Source organism: Hyperolius riggenbachi, chromosome 4 (assembly GCF_040937935.1).
Source record: "Hyperolius riggenbachi isolate aHypRig1 chromosome 4, aHypRig1.pri, whole genome shotgun sequence".
Classification (NCBI taxonomy): Eukaryota; Metazoa; Chordata; class Amphibia; order Anura; family Hyperoliidae; genus Hyperolius; species Hyperolius riggenbachi.
In genome coordinates this window covers 190,285,734-190,302,838 of record NC_090649.1, presented here as the reverse complement: position 1 = coordinate 190,302,838, position 17,105 = coordinate 190,285,734, and the positions used below count along the sequence as shown (strand labels likewise).

At 42.5% G+C, this 17,105-nt stretch overlaps 1 protein-coding gene across 1 annotated transcript in view; it reads right to left on the bottom strand.

Annotated features, from left to right (window-relative positions):
* Positions 1 to 1,434: 1,434 nt before the first annotated feature.
* The window catches only part of ACAP2 (ArfGAP with coiled-coil, ankyrin repeat and PH domains 2), a 121,992-nt gene continuing 106,321 nt past the window's right edge, over positions 1,435 to 17,105 (bottom strand). Inside the window, exons 19-23 of the mRNA XM_068233321.1 lie at positions 7,256 to 7,348; positions 6,465 to 6,670; positions 4,090 to 4,199; positions 3,283 to 3,393; positions 1,435 to 1,612 (exon numbers count right to left, since the gene is read on the bottom strand). Coding sequence (XP_068089422.1) covers positions 1,435 to 1,612; positions 3,283 to 3,393; positions 4,090 to 4,199; positions 6,465 to 6,670; positions 7,256 to 7,348 — 698 coding nt within the window. The remainder of the gene's footprint in view (positions 1,613 to 3,282; positions 3,394 to 4,089; positions 4,200 to 6,464; positions 6,671 to 7,255; positions 7,349 to 17,105) is intronic.

Sequence of the window (17,105 nt, the reverse complement as noted above, 5' to 3'; positions counted from 1 at the left end):
TTTGGAACTCCCTGCCACACCCAATCAGGACAGCTACATCCCTGGAAGCATTTAAGTCTAAACTGAAAACCTACCTCTTCAGTCTGGCATTCATGAACATCTGACTATCTCCTCTGTAACACAACCCAGCCTGCAACCTGTATTAATCTGAGACACAGCTATGCGCTTTGAGTCCTATGGGAGAAAAGCGCTTTACAAATGTTATTGTTATTGGCATCCCAATGAAATGTTAATAGGTGGGAACAGCAAAATATAGTCCAGGCTGATCTCCTAAATAGAGGCACCCTAAATAAAATTAAGAAAACTAGAGGTGCTACAGAGTGTGGAGTAAAATAACAAAAGCAATACATTTTTGCACACTCACAGAGACCCACTGCATACCAGTCACTCAAATGACAAATTTGGGATACAGGGACCATCGCTACAACTAATTGAAAGTCATTTGTTTACAAAAAAATGCATTATTCTGTGTTGTCATATATGCCATCAGACGGCACTTCCGGATTCATACGAATACCTACCACTAGCCCTTTTACATGCACTATACTACAAGCAAGCAAACTATGCCTCAACCTATTCCAAGACTAGGAACACATATAATAAAGCTCCTCTCGCAGAAGTGTCTAAAACCTGTCCGAGGCAAGCTGCTGGACGCGTTAACATCAGTTTTGCAGGATTACTTTTTCTGAAGATCAACCAAGGCAGCAAGATTTAGAGAGCCCTAAATACATCAATAGAGTGGAATTGTGATTATCTACAATGGCTGGGGCAGAATAAAATAGTATGACCCTAACCATAATGTGCATGCAATAGTGATTTGCAATAGTGATCTGCAAAAGTGTGAAAAATGTATGCACCAAAAGGGACTTAATACATACTAACTTATTAGGGTGTTCAAACCTTTGGACGCTCACAATTTACTACTTGATTTGTTTCTATGTTTTAAAGTTTATGAAATAAAGTGACTGTAAAATTAGCAAATGTGTTTTTTTCTATACTTTGCGATAGCGCATCGCACTGCTGTGCAGCACATAGTCTGAACATCAGAAGTGCTGTCTATGCACTTCTGATGTTCTTGCGTGTCACACAACATACACGCTGCCAAAATGCACACAGCAGCGTGTACCGTGTGAACGAGGCCTTAGTATCAGCATTACGTAAATCAGGAAGGAGCTGCATGTGATGTCATTACCCACAAGGTTGTGCATCCAAGGTTGAAGTTTAAATTAGTCCTAGAACTAACGTCACTGAGTGGGAGGGATTTCACATTTTCAGCTGGATTTCCATTTGTTGCAAGACTTCTTCCCCTATGGGAACTGGGGTTTCTCTCACAAACCTGTCATCAGCTTCACACTGGTGGTGAGTTCATTTCCACCTTATAGTTCCCCTTTAATTTCTTCCTAAACCAAGCTGGAATGTGCAGCTCAATAAAGGTTATTTGTGGTGTGCCTTTCTCTTTAAAGACTCGATGTGATAAAGCTGCAAGCTGATAAATCCCTGCATGCACTTCCTACATTGCATTTCTGCATGACTGTTAGTGGAATATTGACCTGGTTGTCCGTAAAGTCCTTCAGATTCCCGCATCTCTTCATTCATACGTGCCAAACGCAATCTAAACAAAGGAGAAATCAAATTAGGAGGATGAATAAATAACTTTGGCATCCATCAGGCTAAACCATTAGCATTTTACCCTCTAAGAAATGTTCTGAAATATGGAGGATGCATTAGGTTTAGCATTAGCCCAGAAATCTGGCAGCTGCTTGAATCAGCAGCATTCCTTATTTCTGCTGAGGTAATCACCCTCAACTACTGAGCATATATGGGCTGTTCAGGTTTTTTCTGCATAAAATATACAGCAATTAAAGTCACATAATACCACTGACAACTGCCTTGCAAACACCTGATAAAGTGCTATATTAAATCTTTCAGGCATTTAAAATCATGATGGTGTGGACAAACCCTGTGGCACACTTGCCAGCTTTTTGCCTAGAGTTTTGCACAGCGTTTGCGCTTTGAAAAATGTTCTCTCATTCACTTAACAGAATCATGGCAAAATGGCCACACTTTCTCAAGATCGTGGCAAAACCGCTTGCAGTGATTTTGCGGCGCCTCTCATTTAGGTAAACGAGAGAGCATTTTTTTCCCCGCAAATGCTGTGCAAAACGCCGACAAGCCCTATATATGAATAAGAGACACAGGTGCAAGTATCCCTTTCCCTTGAATCAGATGCACATGCCACGGCCATCAAGTGTTTGTATGTAGTAGCTGGACCATTATTCAAAGGTGAGGGGATCCTCATATACTGGTCTTTTTCATCGCACTTACATTTACAGTGCATTCGGAAAGTATTCACAGCACTTTTCCCACATTGTGTCATGTTACAGCCTTATTCCAAAATGGATTGCATTTATTTTTTCCCTCAAAATTGTACACAACACCCCATAATGACAACGTGAAAAATGTTTACAATTTAGAATCCACACTCTGTATTTTAAAGGAAGCATCAGCCAAAATAAGCTTCCCCGTGATCTACTTACCTGGGGCTCCTGCCACTGGACGTATCGGCGGCAAGGGGCTGGAGGAAGCCCCAGGTAAGTAGATCAGGGGAAGCTTATTTTGGCTGATGTTTCCTTTAAAGTGAACCTGAAATGAGAGGGATATGGAGTCTTCCATATTTACTTCCTTTTAAACAATATCAGTTGCCTGGAAGTCCCGCTGATCATCTTCTAATTATTTTAACCATAGACCCTGCAGCATACAGATCTGGTGCTCTGACTGAAGTCTGACTGGATTAGCTACATGCTTGTTTCAGGTGTGTGATTCAAACACTAATGATGCAGGACTGCCCGGCAACTGGTATTGTTTAATACGAAACAAATATGGCAGTCTCCATATACCTCTCACTTCTGGCTTCCTGTAGGCCCCGTTTACCCTTGCATTGCAAATGTGTGTTACGTAACCCTGTTTTACCATAGAGTGACTCAACAGCAATGCAAGTGAACGGGGCCTTTCACACTGACAATGTTGCGATGCGGTGGAGGTATCCAATCGGCTGCAATCTCAACGCATAGCCTCCAGCGTACTACCGCAACCTCCAATGCATGGTGCATGGTAATGTAAGTCTAGGGGCGACGCAGGTAGTGTAAACGTCAGAGCGTGGTAGATTGTGGCGCGCATGCATGGACTGACAGGAAACTCAGTGACTTATCTCCTGCCAGCAGTAGTTATACTGGTCAAATGATAATGGAGTTATGAAAAGATAAATCAACTGCCAATACGTACAGAGTGACGATATCAGCATTGGCAGCCTCTACAGCAATAGTTAAAGGGTCTTTGCCATCCTCATCAGTAGCGTGCTGGTTGGCCCCTCTTTTCAGAAATAAACACACTTGTCTGCAAAAGAATAAAATATTGAGTGAGAAGGATGAACGTGATCAACGTGGTCAATAACAAGGTTGGGCAAACAGCAAATGACTAGTTTACTTGGGGTTCTTACTTCTCATCAAAGTTTAAAAATGGTTTGATGTTGTTTCAACATCAGTTGACTAGTTTCTTTTCAGTTGCCAGAGTTTGTCAGTTTGACAGTTTTCCATCCACTAGTGCAGCTGAGGCTACTGATGTCAAACTGAGAGCAAACTGAAGTTAGATGCCTTTATGCAGCAAAAAATATGTAGGAAGAGGAATTTGAAGGCTTGCATCATATAGTACTTAAAATACAGTAGTGTATTTTTCAGCAAAAGACACACTTTTCTTCCACTTTTTCTTCCATAAAACTTAGGGGGGGGGGGGGGGGAGAGGAAGTCGGTGCATCTTATATTGCGAAGATAAGGAATAAAGTGCAGCTGAGAGCGCAGGAAAGATCTTATCTGATCCCCAAATCACAAGACTTAGCTTCTATAAATGTCAAACATTTTTTTCTACAGATGTAAAGGAAGAAAAGTTTCTGTCCATACAGTTTCTTAGTCAAACTAACACATGAAGATACAACATATAAAAGCTTAAAATTATTTTTGTTATATTATATATGCTAATATAAAACAGATGTGTTAAAAGAGTTTCTGTTCTGTAAGTAATTCAGCTATTTCATACCCTGTATGTCCTAGCATGGTACCATGATGTAATGGTCCTCTTCCTTTCAAGTCACGGTGATTAACATTGGCCCCATTCTGCAGCAAGAACTCACATGCTACTAGAGATCCCTGGGGAGAGAAAGTGAATGAATGATATCAGTCACCTCATTAATGAGAACTGAACCACATTACAGCAAAGGCAAACCTAAAATAATGAATCATGCACATGGAACGCTTAGATAATCTACTGCCTTATCAAAAAAAAAAAACAATTGTGTTGACTATATTTTTTGCAGCATGCAGGTGGAAGTGATCCTGGCACTCTGATTGGCCCAATAGACTGCCTGTCAAGTACACGTGACATGCAACCTATTGGGCCAATCAGAGGGCCAGGATCACTTCCTTTAAAGTTACTGGACCCAAAGGGGTCCAGTGCGTGAAGATCAGAGCGCCAGTTACTGGCTAACAGCCGGCGTAAGCTACAAGCGTTCACTATGCTGAGCCTAGCAAGCTCTCCTCTGGCAACATGAAATAATGCACGCTATGCTGCCAATAGTGCACATATCGTGCATTAAGGTGGGCAGCGGGTTACTCACAATATTTGTCTTAGTGAATCAAGCCCATAGTATGCAATGTGTACAACACTATAATAGAGAATTTCAAGCTCTAGAAATCACATAATGTGAATGAGTAAGCAGGGAAAAGGCGTACATGCAAATTGGGCACCGCGGAAATTTGGGTGTGAGAAAAGGCAGATAGTAGATCTGTAGAATTACTGATATTCTACCTATGGGCAGTGGTAATTCCAATAGTAAATTATCTGTAAAGTTTACCAATAGTAAATTTTCTGTAAAATGTTACCAATATTTTGCTATCGCTTAACCCGATCCTATCCTCACATGAGCCCTCCCTCTACCAATGCTTAACCCTAACCAACCCATCCCTAGCCCTTAACAATCCCCCCCCCCCCACCAATATTTTACCCTACCGATGACCCCAACCAATGCCAAACCCTAACTCACACCCCTCCCTCCCCCCCTCCACCAAAGCCCAAGCGTAACCTAACCCTCTCGCCCACCAATGTCTAACACTAACCACCCCACCAACACAATAAAGATCCGGCGCCGCGAAAGTTTGGGCAAGCTATAGGCGTCTATGTTAATTATGGCAATTAAGTGAAATTTGGGCACCAGTGGCATCCAATAAAATAGCGTGAGCTGAAGCTGCCCGAACTTCACATATTGGGCGATCCCAGTGCCCAAATTTCCCCCTAATTGTTGATATTAAAGGAGTTCTGTGGGGGGTTGTGGAAGAGAAAAACGGACACTAACCTTGGGCTTCTATCAGCCCAGTGCAGCGGTAATGTCCCACGCCGTCCTCCTCCCATCTGCCGTTCTCCGCCGCCGGCCCCGGTCTAAGCGGCATGGGATCCAACTGCGGCTGCGCTAGAGTGGCCGCGCACCCGATCGCTTCCGCCTGCGTCATCGGAAGCTTACTGCGCAAGCGCAGTACAAGGCTCCGTTGTACTGCGCCTGCGCAGTAAGCCTCAGATGACGCGAGCGGAGGCACGGCAACGCGCATTATTCGTCTGTATGTCAGACGAATAATAGCCCGGTGCCGGCTGCGGGGAACGGCGGATGGGAGCAGGACGTCGTGGGACATTACCGCTGCATGGGGCTCATAGAAGCCCAAGGTAAGTGGCAGTTTTTCTCTTCAGAAACCCCCACAGAACCCCTTTAACATGGGCATCTATAGGGAGCCCAAATTTCTGGGACGCCCAAATTTCCTGTCTCTGTCAATAGTAACTGTGTATATAAGCGGAGGAAATTTTACAGAACTTGTGTAGGTGATAGATAAAATAAAAAATGCAATCATCACTTATTTAAAGTGGACCTGAACTCAGAATGTCCTATCTGCTCTAAAAGATACACAGTAGCATAATAACCTTTAAACAAAAACATTTCTTTATTACAGCGGATACTAATCCTAAAATAAAGCTGCACTGTTTCTACTTCCTGATTCATGGAAGCAGACATATTGTTAACAGCCTGTGCTTTCAAATGGGCAGTCATAGGCAGTCATGTGACACAGGGGAGAGATCAGATTACAACTTGTGATTAGACAAAAATGAGGGGGAATTAAACAGGCTAAACTCTCTAAATACATACAGGGTGCATTTTTCTCCATTTTCCTTCTCTCCTGTGCAAGAATTCAGGTCCACTTTAATTGCGGAAGATGGAGATTCTTTGGAGGTATAGAAAAAAATTGCAACATGTACTCCAAATTTATGGTAGCATACAGTAGCTTGGGGTCACAGTAATTACACACCAACAACCAGATTATTGCCAGAATGGCACGCATTTATGTGATAAAAATAAAAAGAATAGTACGTACCCCATGTACTGCCTGTATCAGAGGCGTACTGTTATTGTCTTTGGGATTCACCCAGTTGACTTCTGCTCCATGAGCCAAGGCCTCAGCCATTGCAGGGAGATTTTTCCTGTGTGCCGCTTGATATAACTGGAGTCCCGGAGGAAGCTTTTTAGTGTCTGAATCTTGAAATACTGCAGAATCCCGTTTTTCATCCTTCTGTGCCAATTCTGAAACAGAACACGAAATTGAATATGAATGTTTAATAACATACTGTTTTGGTTAGTTAAAGTACATAACAGTTATGGACAGAAAGGTAATAATAGATTTGTAAAATTACTGAAAGATCTGTTAGGTGGGTATAGACAATGAATGCAGAAGTTATGAAGTTTTCTGCATTTGTCAAGCCCTCGTTTGGGGCAGTCATAGATTACGCTCTAGTCACACAGCCAAAACAGAATACTGACAATGGGCCTGATTCACAAAGCGGTGATAACTCAGTTATCACGCCTAAAAGACTTTAGGCGTGATAACCTTTGCACTAGCAAAGTTATCACCACTTTGTGCTGTAACTCGCGCAAAGTCCCATAGGGCTTAATGGGTGCTGCGCGAGCGCCTGCGCGATTGCAAAACCTTGCGCGCGGGAGCTTCGCAAGAGTTACTTCAGATCACGCCTAAACTAAGTTTAGGCGTGATAAAGGGCTTTTATAAGTGTTTGCACCGCTTTGTGAATCAGGCCCAATGAATGATACTTTTCCACACATCTTATGTAAGTAACACTCTTCATACCTATTCCATTAATAAAGGACACTGACCTGCATCATACAAAGTGCTGGAAGACACAGTGGATGCTGGGAGCTCCCGGCTACCCTCGGAGCTGAATTGAATTCCGCTGTCAATGCTTTTCACTAGTAAAACCAAATAATACATATATTGTACTAAAGAAGGTGCTGCCATAAATATCTGCATAAAACTCAGCAATCATTTTCCAAGCATTGTGATGACAATGTTAATGGGATGAAGACACAAATACTTTAGTAAGCATGTAAATGTATTTTTTTTTATTATTTAAAAACATAACCTAAAATCACTGATATACAAATTTTGTAATGTAATAGAAACTACCTTGCTACTTCAGTCTACTGCCAAGTCTAATGTACTACGCATGTACATAATTTAGATGATTTTTCTTGTAACCATGACAACACCACCAAATTCTCATTTCTACCCAGTTTCCCTGAAAATAAGACCTAGCATGACTTTTTAGGATTTTTGAAGATGCTCGAAACATAGTACCTACTACAAAAGTAAGCCCTATTTACAGTTCATAAAAAAACATACATTTAAACAGTGTCCAGGCAGCTACATTACAAAAGCAAAATCAATTGGCAATAGAATGCAGCAGAACAGATCGACCCTTCAACAAGGAAAGCAGACACCCTCTCTCCCTAGACACACAGTAGCAGGACCGGTTGTGCTGCTCTCAGGAACACACTGAATGGATAGAAATGGCCCTCAGGATGCAGGATGTACCAGGAGTGGAGCTCAGGAAACACCTTTACAAACACAGGATTTTTGGCCAAGACATCTTTTAAAGGGACTTCGGAGCAGTGCAGAAACTATGGAAAGATGCATACCATTTTGAAGCTCTCTTTCTCCTCTTTCCAACGACACATAAACCGCCACCCTACGCCTTTTAGTTTTCAATATTTGTGTGATCGAAATCGCGGTGGCCGCAATTTGGATCGCAAAAATAGCGAAAACTAAAAGGCGTAGGGCGGCGGTTTATATATCGTTAGAAAGAGGAGAAAGAGAGCTTCAAAATGGTATGCATCTTTCCATAGTTTCTGCACTGCTCGGAGTCCCTTTAACTGCCACCATAGCCAAGCTTAGTTTAGTGTGTATATAGTTAGTGGAAGTCCAGAAAACAACATTAGCAGCATATTGCGTAAGTGCTAGAGATTCACAAGAGATACATTTCTGCCATTACCTCTTCTTGCCTGGCACGCTCCTTACAGACCATAACATACATTTTACTTTTTAAGCAGATTGACCACAGTGGCTAAAAGTGAATTCGATTTGTTATATTTACATTGTCATATCTTTCTATGATCTTTATCTTTGGAATTCACCAGTACCAGCAGGTAAATAGGGAATATTTCTTGAAAAATAAAATTATTGACTTTAGAAAGGGGGTTAGTTTTAGAAATTTGTGGTTAACCTCTTGAGGACTGCAGGGCTAAAGACCCCAAGTGACCAGGCCATTATTTGTAAAATTGGCCACTGCAGCTTTAAGGCCAAGCTGCAGGGCCGCACAATACAGCACACAAGTGATTCCCCCCCCCCCCTTTTCTCCCCACCAACAGAGCTCTCTGTTGGTGGGGTCTGATCGCTCCCCCCATGTTTATTTTTTTTTTATAAATATTTAGGTCCGTTTTTTTTTTTAAGGGCCCGTTTCCACTATAGCGGTGCGGAAACGCCGGCGAATCACCGCAGGAAAATTGCATGCGGGTGCGATTCCGCATGCGCTTTTTGCCGCGATTTCGCATGCGGTTTCGCATAGGTAAGGGTGATGCGATTTTAACCATGTCACTGCCTGTGTGAATTAACATGGGTACCTATGCGAAATCGCATGCGAAATCGCGGCAAAAAACGAATGTGGAAAACGCATGCGATTTCCCTATTAAATACATTGCGTGCGATTCGCCTGCATTCCACACGCAGGCGAATTCTGAGGGCCCTACCCTGCAGATTTTTTCTGCACAGAAAAACGTGCAGGAAAACGCACAAGTGGAAACAGTCCCATCCACTTGCACTGGCTATGCGAATTCGCATGCGGGCACCGCATGCGAATTCGTGATAGTGGAAACGGGCCCTAAAGAGAACCCGAGGTGTGTTTAAAGAATGTTATCTGCATACAGAGGCTGGATCTGCCTATACAGCCCAGCCTCTGTTGCTATCCCAAACCCCACTAAGGTCCCCCTGCACTCTGCAATCCCTCATAAATCACAGCCGTGCTGTGAGGCGGTGTTTACATCTGTAGTGTCCGTCTCAGCTGCTCCCCTGCCTCCTGCATAGCTCCGGTCCCTGCCCCTGTCCCTTCCCTCCAATCAGCAGGGAGGGAAGGGATGCAGGCGGGGACTGGAGTTCTGCAGGAGGTGGGGAGAGCAGCAGACTGACACTATAGAGATAAACACAGCCAGCTCTGACAAGCTGTCTGTCAGCAGTGTGGCTGTGATTTATGAGGGATTGCAGAGTGCAGGGGGACCTTAGGGGGGTTTGGGATAGCAACAAAGGCTGGGCTGTATAGGCAGATCCAGCCTCTGTATGCAGATAATATTCTTCAAACCCACCTCGGGTTCTCTTTAAAAAACCCTGTTTCTTTAATTATCTCCCCTCCCTCCCTCTCTGCCCACAGCCAGCCAATTGCAGCGATCGGCTGTCATAGGCTTCTGTCTATGAGAGCCGATCGCTCTCTTGTCCCCCAGGGGGGCAGCCGTGTGACACGGCTGTCCCCAGTACAGCTCTGCTGCCGATCGCAGCGCTGTACATAGAAATAGACTGAAGGCGGGGCGGATCTCTGCCTCCCAGGCAGGAGATGCACGTGCAGCGTGCGCACGATCTCCTGCATTAGCTGGCCCCAGGACTTTACGCCAATCAGTGTTAGCCGGTCCTGGGGTTGCCGCCGCGGCCACGCCTATCAGCGTGACGCGGGCGGAAAGAGGTTGAAGAGAAACCATAACTAAGAATTGAACTTCATCCTAATCAGTAGCTGATACCCCCTTTCCCATGAGAACTCTTCTTTTTCTCAAACAAATCATCAGGGGGCTCTGTATGGCTGATATTGTGGTGAACCCCTCCCAAAGGAAACACCGAGGACCATGGTCCTGACTGTTTCTTGTGTGTGAACCTCATTGCATTGTAGGAAATAGCTGTTTACAACTGTTTCCAACTGCCAAAAAATCAAGCAGCAGCTACTTCCACTGACATCACCCGTCACCATGTGATAAATGTCAGAATGTAAATCAGGGAGAGGAAAGATTTTACAATGGGCAAACACTGACTAAATCATTTATACATAATTATTGTAAAAATGAAGCACTTTTTTTATTATATTATTTTCACTGGAGTTCCTCTTTAAGATTAAAAGTAAAATTAAATGGATGACCAGCATTCTGGAACTGAAGGAGAGGTGTGATGATATCTCAGAGGACTACTTGCTAGAAATGATCTTGGCTAGAGACTGACTACTTCAATTTGTCTAGTAACAAAATGGTGACACGCATGCCATGCATGGCAGACTGTACAAGAAAAATCTCAAAGTTTGTTGTGGGATTACGTATGCAGACATTACTGATCTATAAATATACTGTACATACAGATCTATACATACAGTGGTTTGCAAAAGTATTCGGCCCCCTTGAAGTTTTCCACATTTTGTCATATTACTGCCACAAACATGAATCAATTTTATTGGAATTCCACGTGAAAGACAAATACAAAGTGGTGTACACGTGAGAAGTGGAACGAAAATCATACAGAATTCCAAACATTTTTTTTTAAAGATTCTTTATTTAAGAATTTTTCAAAGAGAACAAAACAGTTAAACAATAGAACAAATATAAAAGGTCACCCGTCTAAATGTCACATTGTTTACAGAGTAAAGTGCAAATAAAGAGTTAACATAGGAACCCACCAGCGGGTCCCTCAAGAACCAGTGCTGTAACAATGGAAGGATAACTCAGAGTACTATATCTTAAATAGAGAAACATATAGCTCAAACAGAGGAGAATATATATATATATATATGTATATATATATATATATAGATAGATAGATAGATAGATAGATAGATAGATATAGATATAGATAGATAGATATATATATATATATAGATATAAAAGAAGACAGAGACTACTATCTCCGTTGATTAAGTGTAAACACATAGCTGCCCCTATGTGTAGGAAGGTCAGACCTCGACCTGTCTCTGCAGAGAAATATCTGAGGTGAAGGCGGGGACACTGGGGCCCAAAGGGATCATACACCCAGTGAACCCATCTCCACCTTTTAACGAACGGAGGTCCGATGGATATTCTGAGAAAGCAGCTAAAACATTAGTACTCAATCAGAAATCCAAAAAAAAAGGGGGGTACGTTATGAAAATAAAAGAAGACAGGATAAAGAGAAAGAAGACAAGACATCGTAAATAAGAGAAGGAGGAAACAAGAGAAGAGAAAGGAAAGAGAAAGAGGAAAGAAAAAGAGGAAAGTGAAAGAAAAAAGCAATCCGGAAGAAGCACCTAGGGCCCCTAGAAGGGAGAGGAACCCCCCCCCCCCCCCCCCCCTCGGGAGGTCAGCAATATAAGTCTTAAGTATCAACACCATGTCATAAAGAGGTAGTGACACTATAACAACGTCAGGAGGACCAATGGTTATTAAACCAGGCCAGGGGTCATTAAGTTTTTATACATGTCAGTCTCTTCAAACTCCCACCATGGTGACCAGGTGCGGTTGAATTGTTCAAGTCTGTCATGCAGGGAATGTGTGAGGTCCTCCATGTATTTGGTGGATTGAATCTCTCTTAGCCATTCTGCAATGGGGGGAGCTTGAGACGACATCCAGTGGCGTGCAATAACAAGTCTAGCAGCGTTAATTAGATATTTTGAGAGAGGTTTTTTATACTTGCCCAATCTTCTCGGAGTCTTGTGCAGCAGGTAATACGAGGGGCCATCCGATGACTCCACATCCGTGATTTTAGTAATAATAGACTTCACGGCATTCCAGAAAGGCACAATAACTGGGCAGCTCCAAAAATATGGAGCATGGTCCCCTTATGTGCGGAACAGCGCCAACACAAAGGGCTAGAGTTGTGGAACATCCTGTGAAGTCTATCTGGAGTGTGGAACCATTGTGTTAACATCTTGTATGCAGATTCTTGAATGCGTGCTGATATAGAGGATTTCTGGGACAATATTAAAATCGTTTGCCACTGGGGGTCAGTAAAAGTCTTGCCAAGGGTAGATTCCCACTTGGAGCGCAATGAGGTAGACAGCCCCGAGTCAGTAAGGAGCATTAAATAAATTTGAAAAATTCCTCATGTGACATGTCCATCCCCGCTGCACAATCTCTCAAAGGGAGAGAGGGCTCTGGAGAAAAATCTAGCATTACCCAATCTTGATAGAAAATGTAAAAACTGCGAGTAAGACCTCCAAACATTTTTTACAAATAAATAACTGCAAAGTGGGGTGTGCGTAATTATTCGGCCCCCTGAGTCAATACTTTGTAGAACCACCTTTTGCTGCAATTACAGCTGCCAGTCTTTTAGGGTATTTCTGTACCAGCTTTGCACATCTAGAGACTGAAATCCTTGCCCATTTTTCTTTGCAAAACAGCTCCAGCTCAGTCAGATTAGATGGACAGCATTTGTGAACAGCAGTTTTCAGATCTTGCCACAGATTCTCGATTGGATTTACATCTGGACTTTGACTGGGCCATTCTAACACATGGATATGTTTTGTTTTAAAGCATTCCATTGTTGCCCTGCCTTTATGTTTAGAGTCGTTGTCCTGCTGGAAGGTGAAACTCCGCCCCAGTCTCAGATCTTTTGCAGACTCCAAGAGGTTTTCTTCCAAGATTGCCTTGTATTTGGCTCCATCCATCTTCCCATGAACTCTGACCAGCTTCCCTGTCCCTGCTGAAGAGAAGCACCCCCAGAGCATAATGCTGCCACCACCATATTGGACAGTGGGGATGGTGTGTTCAGAGTGATGTGCAGTGTTCGTTTTCCACCACACATAGCGTTTTGCATTTCGGCCAAAAAGTTCCATTATGGTCTCATCTGACCAGAGCACCTTCTTCCACGTGTTTTCTGCCCCCACCCCACCTGACTTGTGGCAAATTGCAAACGGGACTTCTTATGCTTTTCTGTTACCAATGGCTTTCTTCTTGCCACTCTTCCATAAAGGCCAACTTTGTGTAGTGCAGGACTAATAATTGTCCTATGGACAGATTCCCTCACCTGAGCTGTAGATCTCTGCAGCTCGTGCAGAGTCACCATGGGCCTCTTGACTGCATTTCTGATTAGCGCTCTCCTTGTTCGGCCTGTGAGTTCAGGTGGGCGGCCTTGTCGTGGTAGGTTTACAGTTGTACCATACTCCTTCCATTTCTGAATGATCACTTGAACAGTGCTCCGTGGGATGTTCAAGGCTTTGGAAATCTTTTTGTAGCCTAAGCCTGCTTTAAATTTCTCAATAAGTTTATCCCTGACCTGTGTGGTGTGTTCTTTGGATTTTATGGTGTTGTTGCTTCCAATATTCTCTTAGACAACCTCCGAGGCCGTCACAGAGCAGCTGTATTTGTACTGACATTAGATTACACACAGGTACACGCTATTTAGTCATTAGCACTCATCAGGCAATGTATATGGGCAACTGACTGCACTCAGACCAAAGGGGGATGAATTGCAGTTATTTATATGTAAAAAATTGTTTGGAATCATGTATGATTTTCATTCTACTTCTCACGTGTACACCACTTTGTATTGGTCTTTCACGTGGAATTCCAATAAAATCGATTCATGTTTGTGGCAGTAATGTGACATAATGTGGAAAGCTTCAAGGGGGCCTAATACTTTTGCAAATCACTGTATACTGTAGTTGTGGCTTATTAGCTGAAGTTTGAGGAATATTAAAACTTGTAATAAGTGTGGACAATATGAGGTCACTCTAGTATTCACTACTGTATTGCTGTACCACTGTTGACTGCTAATGTATTTTGCCTTAGGAAATCTAGGTGTATATCTGGTGAGCCAACTATTAAAAGCAGAACAGAATTGAGACACTGTTGAGGTTATGTTTGAAAATGTAATTCAATAAAAATCTACTGGGAAAAAAAAAAAAAAAAAAAAGCAGAACAGGATATCAGAAACACACATTCAGGCATACAGGTTGGTAGGAGGAGGAAATCTAGCTCTAAAAAATGGTAAGCTGATAGTTACTGATAAAGGCTAGACAAAATCAGACTGCACAGCAAACAGGGCACGCCATAGAAGAGTTGTTACTTACTACTACGTGGCTTTGAGGAGGTATCAAAGTAGGAGAAGAGTGAGTTTAGCTCATCAGGACAGAACAGAGACTCCCGCTTGGCTTCCTCGCTGCTAACAGCAACCACTGGGGACATGCAGGTTAGCAAAGCATACAGCGAGCAGCAAAAGAAGGAAGAGGATCAAGTAAAAACAGACAGCTATGAGGTAAGGGAGAGAGTTTCACTGTCAGAGACTATCAGATCACAGAGCTATGTATACAGCTAACTTAATTCCATACAAGATGTAAAAAATGTAAAAAATGAGGGGGGAGGGGGTCTGGGGAAACAAATTTACAATCACTGTTTTGTAGATACAGTCATTTTCAAGGCACAACATATCAACATTAATTTGTCAGCATTCTCTAAAGAACATTACAGGTAAGGTTTACCTCGGCAAAGGAGAAAACACTCTTGTACCTGTAAACACCTAAAGCCAGATTCTGGATTTTTTTATAATTTCAGTTTTTAATAATGTAGAAAGGGGTTAGAAAATGATTGGGGGTTTTATTGCTCTCTGTGTAACTACTGGAGATATTTTACCTCACTTACTGTCTCTGGCAATGCCATGGAGATTTGTGGCTTTAATATGAAAAAACTAGCCATGCCAGGGGCAGCAATAATCAAGTTAAAAAATGCCCAGGTATTTTAATTACGGTATTCCCCACTTTACAAAAGTGGTTATTTGTGGTAGTCTGTACGGTTTATTTCCAAGCTTTCAGGCTTGACAAGAATTGACAGAAATTCTTACTGATTGGAACAAAAGACAGTAATTAAGATCAATGAAAATCCAAAAGAGGATGTAGACCCTTACCGCATGATCCAAAATTCAAATTACCGGTAATATATATATATATTTATATATATCAGGAATTTGGCATTAGCTACTTCTCTAGTGGATGATTTGCGATGCACGAACACAAAAGTTATGTATTCAGAGTAGGACTGATTTACTAAGGAAATTTGAAGCAAAACAGCAAGAGCAAGCAATCACGTTTTAGCTGGTAAAAGAAAAATAACTTTTATTGGTTTTGAGCAATTGCTTTTGTTTCAGGTTTCTTTGCAACAGGCTTATTGAGGGCTGGTACACAACATGCAATATTACCATTGGATCGTCAGGGTTAGCAAATAAAAAAAAAAAAATCGTTGAACCATTAACCAGCAGCTAGGTTAATTATACAGTGGTTTTCTAGCCTCTACTTCCACCCACAGGTTGAAAATATAAAAGGTAGCTTCAATCTTAGTCCTAAATAAAGATGATGAAGGAAATACAAATGATTCTAGCTTGCAAGCATATTGTATACAGTGTTGAACTGGGCCAATCTGATGCCATGTTTGCTGTATTTCATTGGCCCTATTCAGAGTTATACACAATTTGCGTGCAAGGTGGAGTTATTTGCATATCATTGACTATTTCTTGTCTTGATTGGACTGGAAAGACCAAATACAACTTTCAGTGCATTTGTGGTCTGCTTAGGCCCGGTTCACATTAGCGTTCCAGGTCCGGCTTCCCCGAACCCGGAACGCTCCGTACACAGCGGATGGTGAATGGATACATTGTTAATCAATGTATCCATTCACACTCGTGCGCCGTCCGGATCGGATCCGGGAACGCAGCTCCGGGACGGTCCGGCTTTTTTTCCAACATGCGCTATTTTTCAGTCCGTCCCGGTGCGGCTGCGGACCCGGGCCGGATCCTGACCCGAACATGCGGCCCATGCTGTGCATTGAGAAACGGATGTTTCTCATCACACTGGCAATAGGACCGGATGCTTCCAGCACCGGTCCTATGCCACTTGGGGGGCCTGGATTACACGCCGGTATCCCCCATGCTTGCGGTGCCTTTCTGGCACTGCAATGTATCTGGTTCCGGCTACTTTATTGTAGCCGGAACTGATACATTCCGGATCCGCAACTTGTGGCCACCGCAGAGACCCGTACGGTCTCTTTGCGGCCCCCGGACCCCAGACACTTGCGGACTCGAACCGCAAGTGTGAATGGGGCCTTAGCATTTCATAAGATGTTTTGAAGACAAAACATTGCTGCACAGATCCTGCACAGCTTGCATAAATGGCAAATAATCACGTTACAGTAGAACCCAATTATAGTAATCGTCAAAGGACCTGGCCAATTAGTTAAACTTAATCAGAATTCATAATACATTGTGTGTTCATATAGGCACATGGGGGCTGAATGTACTTGGGCCAGAGGTTTACTATAGCAAAGTTTACTATAATGAGATTCTACATATGACAATTTAGCAGTGCTTGGAGTATTATAATCTGTTTCCACCAAACTGGAGACAGAGAACTTTAAAAAATACATACCATATGCAAATATAGTTAGCTATGTAAAAGCAGTAGTGTTTGTTTACAGTAAATAATAAGGACATGCTCAGTAAGTGATGAAGACTCCAGTCATCTAGTATGGTTGCAAGTTAACATTTGGGAAGACCTATCAGCAGTGAGGATGATTACAATTATCTATATAACAGTAGTGAAAGTTATGTATACGGTTTACACTGAATGTGTATAATCTGAAATTATAAGCATTGCTTACAAAAAGAAATCAAATTCTTTAGTTAGGG